The following is a 19,549-nucleotide window of genomic DNA, read 5'->3' as shown; positions in this document are numbered from 1 at the left end:
TTTTTGCATTTCAATTATGTTTTTTTAATATTACTCATTGTTTTTGAAAACTGTTGTGTCTGTATTTTCAGGTGACAATATTGAAATCTTACCTTCACAATTGCTGTCGCAGAAAACTGATGATTACAAAATACCCACTGATGGTCAAAGTATATTTTTTACATTGAAACTATATGTAACATTATTTTAATCAATGCGCTTAATTTTGCAGATGATGAATATTCTTCTTTTGAGGCCTTGCCACTGCATTCACAGCAACAAAGATTTGACACTGAAGAACTATCCAGTAGACCTACAGGTATTTTTTCAACTATTTTATTGAATGTTTTTTATCGACATCCATAATTAAATAATTTCCTAAAACATTATATTCTCCCATGTACTATATTTAAAAGTGTACTAATATTTACATAAACACGTCATTAAATCTAATTTTTGTAGGTGATGAAGTTCTTTTTGGTGAAATTCCTGATGCATTGCCAGCCATTTAACAGCCACAAGAACTTGCAACAGAATCATGATCATTGCCATGTTCAGAGCTTCTTTTTCTTTGGGCTTTTAAATCAAGAGGTCGACCAAAAGGAGCAACACTAACCTGTTTAGGCATCCTTCAAAACATTGTAAATCCATATCTTTTGCTTTGAAGCCAACAAGAGAAAAGCAAATACAGATGTTACAGTGGTTATTTGGTAGTGGACAAGATTATAATATCAGCAATCTGTACTAAGTCAGTTCTTAGATGGACAAGTACAAGAATGTCTATATTTATTACAAAATTTTTTAGATCTGAATGTTTTGAAAGAGATGATTACTAAATGTTGTAATGAAGAATGGATGTGTGGAACCTGTAGCAATGATCTTAGGAATGTTCAGAGTGTTTACTGTGATTCCTGTCTCAAGTGGTTCCACTTTTCTTGTGCAGGCATCAAAAGGCCTCCAAGTAAAAAAAATGGTTTTGTAAAGCATGCAGGAAATAATAACTAAACAACATAATAAAACATCATTTTATGTATGACTTTGTGTATCATTGGTCAATGATTTGTATATATATTTGTATTTTGTCGTCGTAATTACATCCTACCTCAGGAAACCAGGTCTCTGGACGCAAAACGAAGATTGATTGATTGATTGATTGATTGATTGATTGATTGATTGATTGATTGATTTTGTCATCATAATTGCTTTCAAGAAGAATTTTAAAAATTTTAATTTTAAAAACGTGTATATCCTATTTAAATATGTTAACATAGTAATATATTGATTAAAATAACAATATATATATATATTAAAATTTATTAAAATCAATTTATTAAAATAGGTTTAATTAAATTTTAATAATTTTTTTGGAAGTTTTTAGTTTTTTTTCTAACCCTGCCCCTAACTCTGACACATATACACACATCGACTTTACACACATATCCATTATACACATTATTTTACTAAATTATACATGCAAATTATAATATACGTACAGATAACGTACTAATCTATCTACCTATACATGCAAAAGCGCATGCATCTATTTTAATCTCAGTGCACTTTTCGAATTTCAGTAGGAGGAGCTTATTTTACTCTCTATTAGAGGTAGTGAATGTAAACAAACGTTGTAGTTCTGAATGTAAACTTATGCCAACATTTCTAACAATTTATGTATTATCGTCTTAAATGTACTATAAAAAAGGCAATTTAGAAATTAAAACGAGCAATATAGATAAAATATAATAAATATATAATATATAAAAAAGCATTTAAAATCAATTAGATTCACAAAAAGCGAATTGTTTATATATGATAATTAGAAAACATTCATTTATTTAAGATTTACAAAATGCAATTTCATCAATTTAATATGATTAGATGATTTTTTGAGCATACTGTGGGCGCAAACATTAAACATTTTCTATGTACCATCACATAAGCAGTGAAAGGTGAGCGCACTTTATTGAAAAACAGCCGCCATGACTATATTTTTTGCATAAGGAAATGGCTACTGTGTATAATATAATTTTAATTTTTTAACATTTGGAAACGGCCGCAGTTTCTATAATTTTTTTACATTTGGAAACAGCCACCATTTCTATAAATTTTTAATATTCGAAAACAGCCACTATGTCACTAGGTTTGACGTTATATTAAAACAATTTGTTATGATTAAATTAAGAAAAATTGAAAATTTTTTTCAGTGTTTTTGGCATGCAAGTCAGCCAACTATAAGTCAGCCAATTAGTCTGACCCGTAATAATCAGCTGAAAAACTTTTAGACATTTTTTTCCCTGTTGGCCAGTGTAATTATTACAATTATAAAAGATCAAAGAGAGGTTTCACTTTACCTTCAATGCAGACTATGTAGTCGTGAAGTTGGCGTTGTAGTGGGGAATCGGCAGGAAGTCCTTCTTCAATAAGATCGTACAGGGCGTATATGCAGGGATGAACACTTTCGAATCTTTGTATCTCCTGACGGATCATCAAAGAATTAGTGACGTAGGGGGGTATGTGCTGAGGTATGCGTTGAGCCATTTTTAGGGTATTTTGTGGATATTGATTCTAGTCAACATAAACAAATCAGGATAATCATATCAATATAATTAATGCGTTAACAAAATCCGAATCTCAAATTTAAAAAACATTGTTTGAAACTTATGCTAACGCGCATGCTCTTTAACAACCATAGACAATTAATTACATATAAATAAACATTTTGCAGTCCCAAACATAGGAATTGAAAACAAAGCACATGACATAAACGTTGACCTTTTTTTGTTCTTTATTATGTAGCTCTGGCAACGCAGAACTACATTCTTTTCATATATTTAAACCTTCGTGCCACAAAGTCATTCACATTCGTCCATACCACACGAAGTGTATGCATACACAATATGTTAGCACGCGCTGTGGTGGATCTAGACAACTTTGAAGGGGGGGGCGGGGGGGCCAAAATTGTGAAAAAATGTTTGCATTTTTAAATTTTGACGGGGTCAAAATATGTGGTAGTGTGGCAAAAATTAGGCTAGGGTTAGGGTATAAATTGTTATAAATTTTATTTGTTTATTTCGTCAATTTGTAAGTTTTACTGACTTTTCATAAAAATATTTTCCACACGGCCTTCTAGATCTTCCACTGTATATCAGTACTACATAATAAGCCCATCATCTTAAATGTAGTTATATAGTTTGGTGCGTCTATGTTCGTCTTCATTATTCTGCATTAAAATTTTAGACGTTTACAGTGTTGCCGTGGGATCCGCTCTGAACTTCGCAAGTGATGGAGAAGTAGTCAGAGAAGTAGGTAGAGAGAACAAGAAGACGATCGTAAACCGGGGTGTTTAGGTTAAATTAATATATCTGGTAAGTACTAGAAAAAATTTAGATTGAGAATTATAGATCAATGTGCAAATTTTAAAAATTATTCTATATTTTATAGGAAGACAGTGCAAGAGAACAAGATATGGAGATATATGAGAAAAAAAGGGGCACGAGCAACTAGACAAGCAGCAGAGTTAAAAGCTTTGCTTAAAAGATAGAGTATAGAATCAGGAAGACCATAGTAGAGCGAGCGAGTTACAATAATCAATCCTAGATAAAACTAACGAAGTAACAAGAAGGTGAAGAGAAGGATCATCAAAAAAAGGCAAAAGTTTTTTATTCTACATAGATAAAAGTAAAAACTTCTAGAAACACAATTAAGCTGAGAAGAAAGAGACATAATAGAATCAAAAATAAAGCCTAGACTACGAAACTTGTGATAAACATCAAGAGTTTTAGAATCAAGTAAGATAATATGAAAAATAGTAATAGAGTGTTTAGATTTATTAAAACAAATTAATTCAAATTTAGAAGGATTAAGTTTAAAACATATAGAGTCAGATCAAGCGATAATTGAAAAAAGACTTAGACTTAGAGATAGATTATGAAGAACACTATTGAGATTAGATGAAAGAAAAAAAGAATAAAAATAAGAATCATCAGCATATAGTTGACTAGTGAAAAATAGTTATCAATAATACGAGGTAGTTCAAAGGTATAGAGTATAAATAGAAAAAGGCCAAGGATAGAACTCTGTGGTACCCCGAAAGTAAGAGTAGAGGAATTAAAAGTAGAATTATTGACAATAACAGAAGAAATACGATTAGAGATATAAGAAGAAAACCAAGATAGACAAGAGTCAGTAATATTAAAAGAAAGATCTAGATGAATAGAGAATAGTATGTATGATCAACAGTATCAACGGCAGAGGAAAAGTCAAGAGGAAGAAGAAGAGTAAGATTACTATTGTCACTAGAGAAAAGGATATCATTATGTATTTTGAGTAAAGAATTTTCAGTACTGTGAGCATGTCTGAAACCAGATTGAGATACAAGTAGCAAGGAGTTAGAGTTTAAATAAGATGAAAATTAATCATAAACTACTTTTTATATTATTTTAGAAATAAAAGTAATATTAGTAACAGGTCTATAATTAGATAAAGAGGTAGGATCTAAAGATGAGTTTTTAAGAATAGGAATAACAATAGAATTCTTATAAGAAGTAGGAAATAGTATATCCGAGCTGATCTATCGTCGTGCTTCACACATATTACTAGAATAAATATAACGGCCTTCGCTCACTTTTAACGGTCGAACAAGGAGCTTACTTTTGGAGGGGAGTTGAAGGGTGATTATTTTATAGTTCGAGTCAAAAGATACGATCGTATATTTACTAATTATGGAATATTGTTTTTATTTAAAATGTTAAAATTTTAATTTTTTTAATTGTTATTCAATGTGGTAATTAATTACTTTTATTTGGTATAAATTTAAAACAATAATATTGACATTACCGAAAATAATTAAATTGACATTACCGAAAATAATTAAAAGTTGAAAAATTGAGGTTCTTTGCATATCCTTGCTTCAACCTATAAAAAAAGTGTTGTATATTGATAAATAGGCTTCCTCTTGGCTTCACAGGTATCCTCCTGAATTTTATATGGTGTCTTTGGTTCGGCCAGAAATATAATAGATATGGCATAATAATTTTACCTGCCTAATAATTTTTCTTAGTTCTAGGGAATTAAACGCGTAAACATTAAACATTTTCTCGTAGTAACATTTTCTTTTTACGATCAAACTTTTACTATTGTATTTTATTGTTAAACTTTAGACAAATTTTTGAATTAAATGTCAATAATTGACAAAAAAAAAAACTAGGACGATAATTGCTAAACAATTGGCTAAAAACCAGGGCATCGAACCGGAACTGAACCGTAACCGAAACCCATTAAAAACCAAAATTTTGCTCGGAACAAAAACCTTAACCGAACCGAAATATTGTTTGCTATTTTAACCGAAACCGAAAACCGTAACAAAATAAATAACGGTTCAATGCTAAATAATAATAAAAAAATTTTTTGTCAAATTCAGAAAAATAATATTTAGATAACATTTTGTCTTTTAAAATTCTATGTTAGTTTTTATTATCTTTGAAAATTTGTTATCTCTCTTTTAGTTTGTTTTTCCGACTGAGTTTGCCGATAATTTAAGTAAGAATTGCCACGTGAAGAGAAATTTATTATAATCGGAGAAATTAAAGATCAAATGCAATCATCTTCAAAATTTTGAAGTACCAGCTACATAAGTGAGCCTGGAAGCATCTGTTTGTGGATTAAAATTTATCATCAGAGACTGCAGAAGTGGTTTCAATGACAACATTTTGGAAGATATATTAATAATCGGAGGAAATTTTCTTTTTTTTTTGAAACAATCTTATATTTATATTAGTGATTTCAAAATATCTTTGTAATGATTGTTTTAATTTGTTGAAAAAAAAAATATTAGAAATAAACTGACAAGATTTAAAAATCATTTTTGTTATTGATTTCTTATTATTCACATTCTAAAATTTAATTCAAATTAGTATTGTGGTGATAGTTTGATGTCCGTATATCCGTTACATGCGTTTAAGGAACTATGCTTGAAAAAAATTAAGTTTCGGAGCCAAACCGAAATAAACCGATATTATTTCAGGAACGAAAACCGAAACAGAACCGAAGTTCGTTTTGCTGATTGAACTGAAACCGTAAACCGAAACGAAAAAATTACGGTTCGATGCCCTGCTAAAAACTGATTGTTTACTTTAATTAAAATTCATTTTCAACAAATATAGCATTCCTATATAACATTTGTTAGATTGACCTTGATGTTATATATATAGAACAATGTGTATATATATATATTTATATATAACGCGTCTGCCATATCCATATTAAATATATCCACGGCTTTCGTGGCTTTTTTTTAATATCATAAAAAAGAGTAATGACGATGATTTTGTTAATATTTTTGTAGTAATTTTTTGTTTGATGAACTATCTGTAAGTAGAAAAGTAATTATTAATGAAATGGTATTGCTGAAACACGATTCATCCAGATTTAAACCGCCTGCTCGTGTAAACACGACATGAGAAGTTTCAAAAGCGGATAAAAAGAAAGTTGACAAAGTTAAAATTGTGAAAGATATCAACGATATTTTTGAATTTTTAACCAAAATAAACGGATGAAATAGCGACATTTGTTATTTTGAATCTGGAGAAGATACCTTTTATTGCTTATGAAAATTTGGATAAATTTATCAATAATAAACTATGCTTATCTGAGGACAGTATTAATAAGTTAGAAAAAAATTGAAAACTTCACCATGACACTTTGGATAAACTAATCGGCAGTAAATTGAACTCATTTGAGAACAGGCTTCATGGTTAATGCCCTCAATAAAAAATTATGAATAAAAATGCTACAAAATCGAATTTGTCAGTAAATTCTAACACTGACTTTCCATCACTGCCCATGTCAGGTATGCCGGATTGCAAATCCTAACGATTTAAACTAACAATCCTCAATAATAAATGTAAACACCACGAGCTAACGAAGTGATTTGTGCGGGCTATATAAGAAGCTGCTATAACTATTCTGATAGGTATTCGGGCTGCTGATTCGTGTTTTGGTAGGGACAAAACACGTTTCCAGCCTATCCAAACGAATGTTAATCTTTTCTTCTCCCGCTCACTGCTCTTCCTGGTTTGGTGTTCTCTTACATGAGCGCAACCGCAACAAATTGCTGACCCCGACGTGATCCAAGAAACAAGCAGCAAGAGTTCCCACTCCAATGCGAATTTTTCTTCGATACAGCAACACAGGATTGATCCCGGCAATTCACCCTCATCCATCACGTCGCCAACGCACACGCGACGATCTGGTGGGGGAGTATTGTCAAATTGCAAATTCTAACGATTAAAACTAACAATCTTCATTAATAAATGTAAACACCACGAGCTAACGAAAGGATTGGTGCGGGCTATTAAAAAACTACGATAACTATTTTGATAGGTATTCGGGCTGCTGATGAGTCCCCGGTAGGGACGAAACACGTGTCCAGCCTATCCAAACGAATACAATTCTTTTCTTCTCCCACTCACTGCTCTTCCTGGTTTGGTGTTCTCTCACATAGGCGCAACCGCAACAGGTACTAATGGTAATACTAATCTAATTTCATTCAACAACAACAATTTTTTTACTTTTCTGTAAATCAATGGTGCTAATCCACCTGCAAATTAAACTCTGTCAAACACAATGAAATTAACAGCATGCAAGGTGAGACGATGAAAATAAAATTATTAATATAAAAAGTATAAAATACATTTTATAGGAGTAAAATAAAATAATATAAAATCAATATTGGTGGCAGTATGTAGATGAGATGAAAATATAAAATAAGTATAAATAGTAATATAAATGGTAAAGATAAAAAGAAAGTATAAAATAAATATAAAAGGTAATAAAGAGAGAAAAAATAATTATAAACAATATAATCAATTGCAAACTAAGGTAAATAAAATAAAATTGTATAAAAATGAAAAATATTGGCTCATGATATAATAGTAAAAGCTGCGTTTATTCATTTCATACCAACACGACATAAAGGAATAAAACTAAAACACGCAAACATATACGTAGATAAATACAAACACATTGATAGTAGTTATAATAAAAAAAAAGTAAGCATACATTCATTCATTCAAGTATGACATGAAGGAATAAAAATTGCGCAAGCAAACATAAACATTGATAAATGCTGAAAATTTATCAATCGTAACAGTATTACATAAAAAATAAAAATAAATACATATATACACATAAATATATATGTATAAAAATTTAATATATAAATATTATACATATAATATATATATAATATACATATATATAATATATAAATAAAGAAAATGATGTAGAAAACGATTAAAGAATAATTAAATAAATAATTACGAAATGAATGATAATACTACAATATGCAAATAATATATGAAAAGAATGTATTAACTTATGTACCAAATTAGTAAAATGAAATAAAAAGAAAAAATGTTATTAACTTAGTAATGTAAACAATAAAAAAATAGTGACGTAATAAGTAATAAGTTAATTTAAGAGAAAAAAGGAGTACTTTAATAAATGAAGACATGATCGATTTTCAACTCTAAGTTTGTTATTATGTTAACAAATTAAAATTGTAAACTGAGTTTTTATCAACTAATTATTTTTTAAGTTTGTTTTTGAATACATGAATAAGATTGACAGTATTGTTTTTTGGAGGCACCACATTTTCCCATATTTTCTGCCCGCTAAAGTTTAAACTTGTTTGTATCAGTTTTATTCTTGCTGGGATTGTGTATGTATATAACGGGAGTGTGTCTTGGGTTTTTTAAATGAATTGAGGTGCTGTAAATGAGCATTAGGTAGCATGTGATTTAGAAACTTGTACACGAAGATCGCAATCATATATACATGAATGTTTTTGGTGTTGAGCAAATTTATGTTGGAGTATTAGTGACTAACCTGACAACTTAAAAGGAGACTTAGAAGTATGCGTACAAATCTATTTTGACAGCTTTTTAAGATGGGCTTTTTCCCAAAAGGATGTTGCAATTTGTTAAATGGGGATACATGAGTGCATAGTAGAGGTCTATTAAAATGTCGTAACTCATTTTTGATTTAATTTTATAGAATTTACCTAGAGATTTATTGAGTTTTTGAGCCATGGAATTGATGTGTGGTTCCCAAGAGAGATTGTCCTTGATCTTGTGCATAAAAATTTTGTTGATTTGGAACGCGGGATTGAATGTCCATTAATGCTAATGTTGAGGTCCGGTACTAAATTCGTTATTGTTATTGGTCCAAACAGAATATAACAACGTTTATTATAATTAATCATTAATTTGTTAAAAGCAAACCAATCAGCAATTGTTTTTAAAGTTATATTTATTGTCCATACATCTTCTGTAGGTTTTTTAGTGGAAAAGAGTATGTTGGTGTCGTCTGCGTTCATTATGATGGAATGTTGCAGAGGTCTTTGATGAAGATTGTGAACAGAAGTGTTCCGAGTATGGAACCTTGATTAGGTGGAAAATTTATAATAATAATATAATAATACTAGATTAGGTGGATAAGCGATTGGTGTCCGGCCGATTGATGATTAATTTAAGGTGTTTATGAATAAACGTTTTATTTTAGTATGTCTTGCTTGTGGTGATAACGTAGTTGTGTTTGCGTTGGCATAGGTTGTGCGGCGTGATTTTGACCGGTTGTAGAAAGAGGTGGATTACATGAAAGCAATTTCAGCTTATCTTCTTGAAAGACGCGTTTCTAATGTGTTGAAGATTTGGGTGATGGGTGGATATGATGATGGTAAATAATTTAGTCTAATTAGTTGATAAGTGATTGTAGTTGATGTAATTGTTGTTGGGTGACAAAGCCTGACCACGACGAAGCAGCATATTTTATGTGAAAAATTATGAAGGACTCAGTGACATAAAATAATTAAGTGCCATTAAGTCCATCGGAGCGTAACGTTTTGAGAACGTGCAGTATCTAAAGACCTTTCTTGACGACGTGATTGATGTGGAGAGTAATGTTAAACATTGAGGTTAAAGTGGTGCTTAGAATTTTAAGTAGGTCAGTGTGAACGATTGAAGGGTTTTCTGGTAGTTGAATAATTTTTTTGTGATTCTTGTGAATGATTAGTTTAAAAGATTTTTTAAAATTTATTGAAAGATTGCACTGCTTGGACCAGTTTTTTCTATCAAGTACGAAAGCAATTAAGAGATTATAGATGTTATCAGGTAGAGGAATAAAAGCAAGATTAAAAGCAAGTGAGTAATGACTTAGAGCGTAAAAATTAAAAGCAATAAGGTGAACGAAGATTTAGTAGATAATGAATGTAAGAAAAATGATAGCAGCTGTAAAGAACCCAGTAGGTCAGAAGGCGAATTGATCCTGGAAATATGGTTTGACAGTTGGATGATTGAGACACGTATTGAAGTATTATTTGACAATATGCTTTTTTAAGATGCGTAAAAGGATTGGTGTAATGGATATAGGCGATAGTCGATGGGTGAGGTCTGGTAATTGATTTTAGGTATAAGGTAAATAGTTCTGTGCTTATATTGGTTAGGGATACAGGAGTGGGTCAGGCAGATATTGTAGATGATTGAGAATGGATGACAGATGGAGCTATAAGTTAGAAGTACCAGGGTGGAAGGCGATCAAGACCAGTGCCAAATAGGCAAGCTTTTGTGAGGAGTTGTAGTATGGTCAGTGAATGAAAATGTTGAATTTGCTGGTGAACAGTTGTTGATTTCTATGGAGGTTGTTGATGAGATGAGTTTGTTGAAATGGTGGCGAAGTGGCTGTTGAGGGTTTTGGCATTGAGGGGATGCCCAATGTTGTAGATGATTTACTTGCACTCCTGGTTTTGTTGACTAGCTTCCATTTCTCCTTGATACCACGCATGACATCAGAGAACGTTTTAGAATTGTGATTAATAATGGAGATTTTGATGCAATCAGTGAAGACAGCTGCTAGTTCGTTGTTGCCTGATTTCATTTGTTGACTTTTTTATTTGAAGAGATGCTTAATAAATGGGGTGACAAAGGATGGTTTAGATAATCTAATGGTGATGCATGAAAGCGTGCGATAACGTATATATATGTAGAGTTTATATAGCGCTCGTTCAAGTTCTCACAAACGCTTCATCCCACAAGTGCGCTTTGATTCTTTTTCTAAAAATCACTTCATCAATCTCATCTGTTTTCAGCTCTGTTGGCAAATCATTCCACATCCTTGGCCATACACTGCAAAACTTCTTGACGCCATTGATGAGTTTACCAACGGTTTCTGAAAATCATTGTTTTTGGAAGATCTTAAGAATCTACCCGCCACTGTTATTGGTGTTTTTTTGCACAGATCCATTAGATATTTCGGAGCCGAACCTTGCATACATCGTTTCATCATCACCAAAACTTTGAAAACGATTCTGCTTTCAATTGGCAGCCAATGTAATTCACGAAAAATTGGGGTCACATGGTCATATTTTTTTCCTTGTACTATAAGCTTCGCTGCCCTGTTTTGTATTGATTTTATCCCATATATTGTTGACTTCGGACATCCGCTCAGCAAACTGTTGCAATAATCAACCCGACTGACCACAAACGCATGGATCAGAGATTTTGTTGTATCCAGATCAAGAGAGGCTCTTATGCGGCCAAGCTGTCGAAGCTGAAATGAACAGTCCCTAACGAGGTTATTCACATGCTGATGCATATTCAGTGTATTGTCCAACCAGAAACCCAAATTTTTCACCACACCAGTGAACGGCACCATCACAGACCCAAATCTTATGCTCTTTACATCAGTTTTCGAGAGCTGTTGTTTAGTTCCAATCAACATTACTTGTGTTTTTTCCTCAATTAATTTTAGTCTGTACGAACCCAACCAATTTTTTAGGCACATTATTTTCTCTGAGACAAGTTCAACCATTTCCCCCACCGACCCCACCCCAGCGCTGCTGATGATCTGTATGTCATCTGCATATGCGTACACGCGCAGATCATTATGTTTCAACAATTTCGCTACTCCTGAAATGTACAGGAGAAAAAGGAGTGGGCCTAACACTAAGCCCTGAGGAACTCCGTTCTTTATTTCCATGACTGTTGATGCTTGTACCCCGTAGACCACTTCATACGTTCTCTCGCAAACAAATGATGACAACCAACCAAGTACCTTGCCTTTCAAACCAAATTGATTTTTCAAAACCAAATGCAGCACGTCATGATTGACACAGTCGAAAGCTGCACTCATATCCAAAAGTGCCAAGAGAGAAACCCTTTCCTTGTCAACAGCTTCGTACGCATCTACCAACAGACGAGTTAATGCTGTTTCAGTCGAATGATGTCTTCTGTAGGCAGATTGTGCATACGGCATCAGGTTCTGTTTGTCTAAATGCTGCACCAACCGTCGTACTATCACTCTTTCGATTAACTTAGACAAGAAAGTTAATTTTGAAACTGGTCTATAATTGCCCGGATCAGACACATCTGACTGGGGTTTTTTCAACAGCGGCGTGACAATTGCATGCTTGGCTATCTTTGGTAAAATTCCGTCTCTCAAAGATGCATTGACCATGAGAGTTATGAAGGGTAGAAGAACATCCAGAAACTCCTTGAGAATGTATGTTGGGACAGGATCACCTGAGCATGTTGTTGACGGTGATTGCGTTATTATTTTGTGAACCACTTCTTCTGTGCAAGGTTCCAAATTATCCAAGACTTCAACAGACAACTCTTCAATTTCAGGAAAATCATAATGCTGAGTCGCCCTCATTACTCTATCAACTTTGTCTTCAAAATGTTTGATAAAATCGTCAGATGAAAGTTCTGTTTTTTTTGACTCTGACATCTTTACATTTTTATGCATCATCTTGTTCACATGACGCCAAAGTTGAGAAGGATTCTTTTTGCAAGATGCTATCTGATTTCGCCAATAACTATTTTTCTTGTCTATCAGCAACACTTTTCTGTCCTTCAGGGCATCATACCAATTTTTCCGATCATCATCATTTTTTGTTTTGCGATATTTCTTTTCCAGCTTCCTACACCATCGTCTAGACCGAATGCACTCGTCATCAAACCAAGGGGTAACTGGACAAAATTTACAGTTAACCTTCTTAATTGGTGCATATTCATCTGCCAACCGTCGTAACTCCGTCACATAGCAATTCATCAGATCCCCAGCGCAAGCATCATCAGATGGTCGTACAGCCAGTAATGTTGACATCAAAGAACCTCGAAATGCCACTTTGTCATACTTCTTCCAACATCGTACGAGTTTAGTTACCATTTTTGGTTTAATCTTTTGCATGGGCAACAAACACGTTATAAGGGCATGGTCCGAAAATTCTCCTGGTGTTCCCACGGTGACATCAGTAATCTCGTAACTCGATGTAGCAGCCACAAAATCTAATGTTCCATTTTTGACGTGAGTTGGACCATGCACAAACCTGATCATATCAAATGTTGCAAAGAAATCTTCCATCCGCCTCGCATTTAAATCATCAGCGTCCTCTAGATGAATATTAAAATCACCAGCTATCAACAACGGAACGTTATTCACAATCAGTCTCTCAACCACATGACTCAATTCGTCAAAGAACAGCTTGTCAGCACCTTTTGAGCCCGGACGATATATCGCCATCAGAATGACTGGTGTATTTGCCATCGAGATCTGGACGCATAAACACTCAAACGATGTTAGTTTTGGAATATCCAACCGCCTGAGGGAGTACACATCCTTAACCATAACAATCAAACCACCATGAGCTGGATCAAATTCCCTGACGGCATCAACGTACCCATAGCCTAGTGGCAAAGCAGATTTTACCGAATCATCATTTGACGCTCTGTGCCATGTTTCTGTAAGCACTATAACATCAATTTTGTTATGCAACAAGGCATCATAGATTACCACTGACTTGTTTGACAACGACCTCACATTGAGCAAACCAAGTTTCATCATGGTATTATCTCTATTTCTATCAACATCATCGTCTTCTGTAGAAAATTTTTTAAACTTTAAGCAATAGCTGTTTGTTACCAGATTATTTCTTGGAAACATTTTCTTCCTAGGATTCCAGAGTTTTAACGAGAAAAGTTTTTTTACGTATCCTTCTATTAGGTTTCAGGTTATTATTGAGCTGCAGCAATTGTTCAACAGTGTACGTTAATTTATTTACATCCATATTGATCAGTATAGTTTATTAAAATCAGTCTGTTTAAAACTTTAATTCAGATCAACAACTTACAATTTAAAAACTATGACTATTGAGATAAATTAAAATTGGTTTAGAATTATTTTAGAATTATTTTAGAATTATTAGTTTAGAATTATTTAGGAGCTATATAAACTAATTTTCCAATCAAACTCAACTTTTAACCAAAAATGTATTACTACACTGAGAGCCTGTTACACTTGCTCATTAACATAATTGACTCCGCCTACAAAATGTCCACTTAAACAATAAACCTTTAAAACTCCCAAAAACAGTTTAACGCAAGACCAAATTTAGGTTTACAACTGACTAATCACTAGAAAACCGATTTTTAAAATTTTATTTAAACTTTTGAAGAACAAAAACGACATAGAAACACCAACATTCCAACAATTAAGCACACTTTACGTAACACGACTTGTCAGATAAACAAGCGCAATAATAATAGTCGAACTTAGCTTGCATGATGCTCTGAAGTTTGCTAAATTGAAGTTGATGGCATTTATTAAAATTATTATTATTATTTGTATTAAAGGGGTCAGAACAACTATAACTAATGTCACTATATTTCATATGATCATTATTACTATCATTATCATTGTAGTCAGCATTTATTTTTATATTATTGAAGATGAAGTTGATTAATGAGGGTGGTTTAGGCAGGCACATTGTTGATAAGGATGGCGACGGCGATATGAAATTAACTGGCGAGTGATGATATCGGGTGTTGGATTAGTGTGTAGACAAGGAGTGGCGATCACTCTTAAGATGTTTGGTTTTCACATGGGAGTTGTAGGTGTTAACTACTTTGAGGTCAACATTGAATCCATAAATTCTGTCAAAGTTGTGGTTTAGATAGGTCAATCCCCAAAATATATCTACAAGATGTAGACCTGTTTGCAAAATTGTTTGTTGACAAAGTTAGTTGAAGTCACTACCAATGATGAGTTTTAAATCACTCAACATTACAGAGCTTGTCAATAAAATTCAACACGGTTGAATCTTTGTATAAAGATTCAAGAGGATGGTAGAGGCCACACATGAGGTACGGAGTGTTATCGACATTGCATTCATTGCTAAGGGTCTTGAAGCAATTGTGTTCTGGTTGTGATGAAACTGACTGTGAAACTGTGGAGTGAATTTTTGATTTGAAGTAGATGATGACTCCTCTAAGTTTTTCAATGAGGTCCCTTCTGTGAGATTAGTTCATTTGGATGATGCGGCCTTAATCACGATTAATTGATAATGATAATATCAGGATGAAGGTGAAATGCATCACAACTCAAATGTTTAACAACATGTGGTTTTACAAAGCTAGTGATATTCAAAATGTAGATGGAAGGTGGATTGTAGTGGGTGGGAGCTCTAGGGAGGTTGATGACACGGGACGAACTTAATGTTGATGATGTCATTGTTGATAGTACTCTTTGCGAGTACTAGATATTATTGTTGAGATGTGATGATAACTTTGCTCATGATGCTGATGGTGAGATCTGTTGTAGCTGGTTAAATGATGATGATGATGATGGTGGTGGTACCAGGTGGCCTGGATGGAGCTGATGTGAAAATGATAATGATAAATCATGGTGACCTGACTTATATAATAGGAGATGGAGATTACATTGGTAACGATGGAGCTGATATGGTGATGATGATGAACCCTGGCAACTTAACTGGTTATGTGGGATTTGGCATGCAATATGATGTTTGAGCTGATATGATGAAATCCCTGATATCCCTGCTCAACAGATAATATTAGTGTACAGGATCTCGCACTTAGCAATGTTCTCTAAAATACAAAATGAATTAAACTTTTGCAATAACAACGATATATTTTGCTTTATACAAATTTTATCATTGAGATCACTGGATTTTTCAACTATTTTAGTACCTATGTTATTAAAAAATAATTGGGTCGGTTTATCAACTGGGCCAAATGTCTCCACACAGATTGGAACGAAAACTCTCGTATTGTCGTTTAAATCTTTGTACTTAGTATTCTTGAAATCAGCAGCCTTCACCACACCATAGCCGTGTAATTGATGTACCTTTTGGCTAACGTGTGAGGGAACGTCACATCCCATGATAAACAACAACCTTGAGACCACTGTACCAGGGTGTAACCATCTGGCCTGAAATTACTTTCAGATAGTAGGCCTGCTGGTTCTTTAATGGCAGGTGTATCTGCTTTCTGGAACAATCTGCATATATGACTATTCATGGCAGAGTGTCTTGCTTGTTTTCCTGAACCAAGCCTACACAATAAACCATGGTAACCCAACTGAGAAACATCCGCCCCACACAAGCATCTGTAACCTGACACTACCGGCAACCCAAGTCTCAAGCATAAACTCACTCTAATAAAACCATTGTCAAGCCTTGTACCACAAGCTGTACTGGAAATGGCCCTTAGCCAAGCAGACCCCAATTTACTTCTAACGGTCATCAACCTGGCTTTATCTGAGGGAGAGTCATTTAATTCATCCAGTTTTGATTTTGAATTATTCAAAGATGGTTCATTCCATTTCTTCTGCGAACACACATTTATGTCCATTATATCCCCGTAAACCGTGCACCAGTTCCGAAATGTTTCAAGTCTCAAATCATCCTGGTATGCTACATCCATTGGTAAGATCTTTTCCTGAAGGGCTGCCGTGGCCGCGGCCGATGACAAAATGCTGATGGTGCCAACTCGGCCACGACACCCAAGCCCAGTCCACCCATATTGACCGGCAATGTATCCTGCCTCCAACCTTTATCATCAAAAAACACATTAAATATAGTCTGAAAACCCATGCGCAGTTTGTTGTTAAATTTATCTACGTTTGCTAAGACGGGCCAGGAGAGGTACGTAAAAAGTATGACAGCCTTGGAATGAATGCTGCCTGCGTTAACAGGACAAGGGCATCATGCTTGCCAATCTCCGTCATCATTGACATAATATGTTTAAAATTTTCCAGCTTTTTAGTCCAAAAATTATCATGGCGTTTTCCTCTACAAACGATCGAACCAAAAAATTCTAGGTCATTCATCTCAATTCTTTCAATATTTGTTTGGGCAAAAGTTAAAGCTGTTGAATTTGTAGTGATTTTACATTTTTTTAAATTCAACTTAAGACCATATTCACGACCATTACTGTTTATCAATTCCACATCATCCATTAAGTCCTTTACACATCCACCCAACGCAATATCATCCAAGTATGCGACAACAAATTTAGATCGAAATGCCTTCACCAGTGGGTCGATCAAGAGCGAAAAAAGCAACGGTCCCAAGGGATCTCCTTGTTGCACACCTTCTGATGAAAAAATGATGCTGATACCAAAAGACAGAAATGAATCAGCATCGTACGCCAACCAGCAAAAATTGAAAATTTCTGGGAGCCGAGATTTGACGCATTGAAGCTTATGGTCACGACGAATCGAATTGAAAGCATTTGAAAAATCAAGTTTTAGAAAGCCTTCATCTTCCTTCATATTATTGACGAATCGCCTGACAGCGTGTATTGCTCTTTCTGCTCCACCGCTAATCCCGACACCGACCTGCTGAAGTTGGAGAATTGGACCCACCTTGTCCTTGATGACCAATAACGCATATTTTGCAACCCAGCGTCTCCATACACATCCAATGGCAATAGGTCTGACACCACCGTCCTTTTTTGACAAAATCACCAATCTCCCGCTAAACAAGTATGGAACCACTTTGGGTGGATAAACGCCGCCCAACAGCAGATTGATAAAACCGGTCATGGCACTGATGAGTTCTGTTGTTTCTATCTTATCATGTGTTAAATCCCTTAAGTGCTGTGGAGTTAGACTGTCTCTACCTCCTGAGGTTCCTTTTGGAAAGTGCCTCAAGCACAACATAATTTGTTGGGGATTAACGGTAACACTTATCGATTTTTTATTTGGACTTGTTTTTTGTCTAACAGAGCGGGAGGATGGTTGTTCTTTAGGGAGTTGATAGTGTCTACCGAATCCGGAACCATTGTATCCGTCGATGCTAAAATCCTCATAGCATTTCTAACGTTTCCCTGTTCTATTTTGCATTTGACTAAAGCACTTAGCTTTGGTTTACAAACCCTTTCACCCTGCTTCTTTACAATTGGTTCGACAAATTTTACCAACTCTTCAAATGAGCCTTTGCCAAAGGCATCTAATCTGCTATTAATTTTTGTGCTGATGTTGTTTCGTCCGTCCACCACCTCGAAGCTCCTTTCGGAGAATCAAACGGGGAATAAATAGTAACCTGAACCAGAAAGTAGCATTTGACGGGTTATTGCAGATGTTTTTCAAAATATCATTCAGCACCCGGCCAAACTTACCACGCGATTGCTTGGGCACATGGTCAACCAACCGACAGCCAGATGATTTTTCAAAAAATTCTTCAGCCAGTGACGATTTACCCTTCATATCGACAGCAGTATCAACAACCCTTGAGTCTACACTCGTCTTTCAGATGTTTGCGTTGACGACATTGAGCGACCTTCGTTTCCTGTTCGAAGTTGGGTGCTTTGAAGATTCTGGGCATTTTGAGCCTTTTACTTTTCCACCATGTCTAACAAGAGTACCATCCTGCCTCAACTTAAAATGTTTATAACACACATGGCACTGTGTGAGAGAAGTCGTTCTGGGTACATGTCTTTGACTCGACATAGAGAAACCAACAACGCTAACTGTTATTAATATTGTAAACTGTACATATGGCTTATAACATAAAAACTTAGAGAAAAAGAACTTGAAAACCATGCACCTGTGTGCCGCTTAAATTATATTACTTAAAAATAATTTTATAACTTAAAATTAAACACGAATGTAATAACTTAAGATTAAATACAAATATATAATTAAAATTAATTAAATTTTCCTGATAAAATAAAATAAAAATTTCATCACAGTAAATGAAGTTAACATACCGTTCATTCATGCTGCCACCAATTTGGGAGTTTTGCTTAATAGTAGATTATTGATGAAGGATCATATAAAGATGATATCAGTTTCCTGCATCTCTTGTCTCCGGAATTTATATAGAATTAGCCACTGGTTGGACAGATCAACCTTGGAAACTTTGGTGCATGCGTTTGTTACATCTCGGTTAGATTACTTCAACATCTTGTTATATAAAATACCTGATAAATCTATTGCTATTTTGCAATCGGTTCAGGATAGAGCTGCAAAGCTGGTTGCTGGTAAACTGAAGTTTGACTACGTTACGCCAATTTTGAATGATTTGCACTGGTTGACGATTGATAAAAGGATAATTTATAAAGTTGATGTGATTCTGATCATGTTCAAGGCTTTAAACGGAATGTCACCAGATTACATAACCAGAAAAGGGACGGCATCTAGTTTCTGCCTTCGGTCAGATGATACGAATCTCATAAGAGTGCCAGTGGCAAGGTTACAGATTGATCGCGAG

The 19,549-nt window shown here is 34.3% G+C and overlaps 3 protein-coding genes across 3 annotated transcripts in view; all 3 read right to left on the bottom strand.

The window, feature by feature from the left end:
• Window positions 1-2,517, bottom strand: part of HELRODRAFT_110061 (hypothetical protein) — a gene marked incomplete at its 5' end in the record, with an annotated part of 48,129 nt that extends 45,612 nt beyond the window's left edge. Inside the window, one exon of the mRNA XM_009015073.1 lies at window positions 2,331-2,517. Coding sequence (XP_009013321.1) covers window positions 2,331-2,517 — 187 coding nt within the window. The remainder of the gene's footprint in view (window positions 1-2,330) is intronic.
• A 3,044-nt stretch (window positions 2,518-5,561) lies between these two features.
• On the bottom strand, window positions 5,562-13,977 carry HELRODRAFT_169215 (hypothetical protein; the record flags this gene model as incomplete). The annotated part of the gene is made up of 5 exons (XM_009015072.1): window positions 5,562-5,628; window positions 6,805-6,845; window positions 7,068-7,225; window positions 10,767-10,901; window positions 13,182-13,977. 5 exons carry the CDS (start codon window positions 13,975-13,977, stop codon window positions 5,562-5,564), a joined length of 1,197 nt encoding a protein of 398 aa, XP_009013320.1.
• An 886-nt stretch (window positions 13,978-14,863) lies between these two features.
• The window catches only part of HELRODRAFT_169214 (hypothetical protein), a gene marked incomplete at both ends in the record, with an annotated part of 9,267 nt that continues 4,581 nt past the window's right edge, over window positions 14,864-19,549 (bottom strand). Inside the window, 6 exons of the mRNA XM_009015071.1 lie at window positions 14,864-15,024; window positions 15,101-15,324; window positions 16,180-16,884; window positions 17,858-18,055; window positions 18,259-18,345; window positions 18,488-18,582. Coding sequence (XP_009013319.1) covers window positions 14,864-15,024; window positions 15,101-15,324; window positions 16,180-16,884; window positions 17,858-18,055; window positions 18,259-18,345; window positions 18,488-18,582 — 1,470 coding nt within the window. The remainder of the gene's footprint in view (window positions 15,025-15,100; window positions 15,325-16,179; window positions 16,885-17,857; window positions 18,056-18,258; window positions 18,346-18,487; window positions 18,583-19,549) is intronic.

This window comes from Helobdella robusta, assembly GCF_000326865.2.
Source record: "Helobdella robusta unplaced genomic scaffold HELROscaffold_15, whole genome shotgun sequence".
Lineage (NCBI taxonomy): Eukaryota > Metazoa > Annelida > Clitellata > Rhynchobdellida > Glossiphoniidae > Helobdella > Helobdella robusta.
The sequence above is the reverse complement of the archived record's forward strand: the minus strand, read 5'-3'. Positions and strand labels throughout refer to the sequence as shown.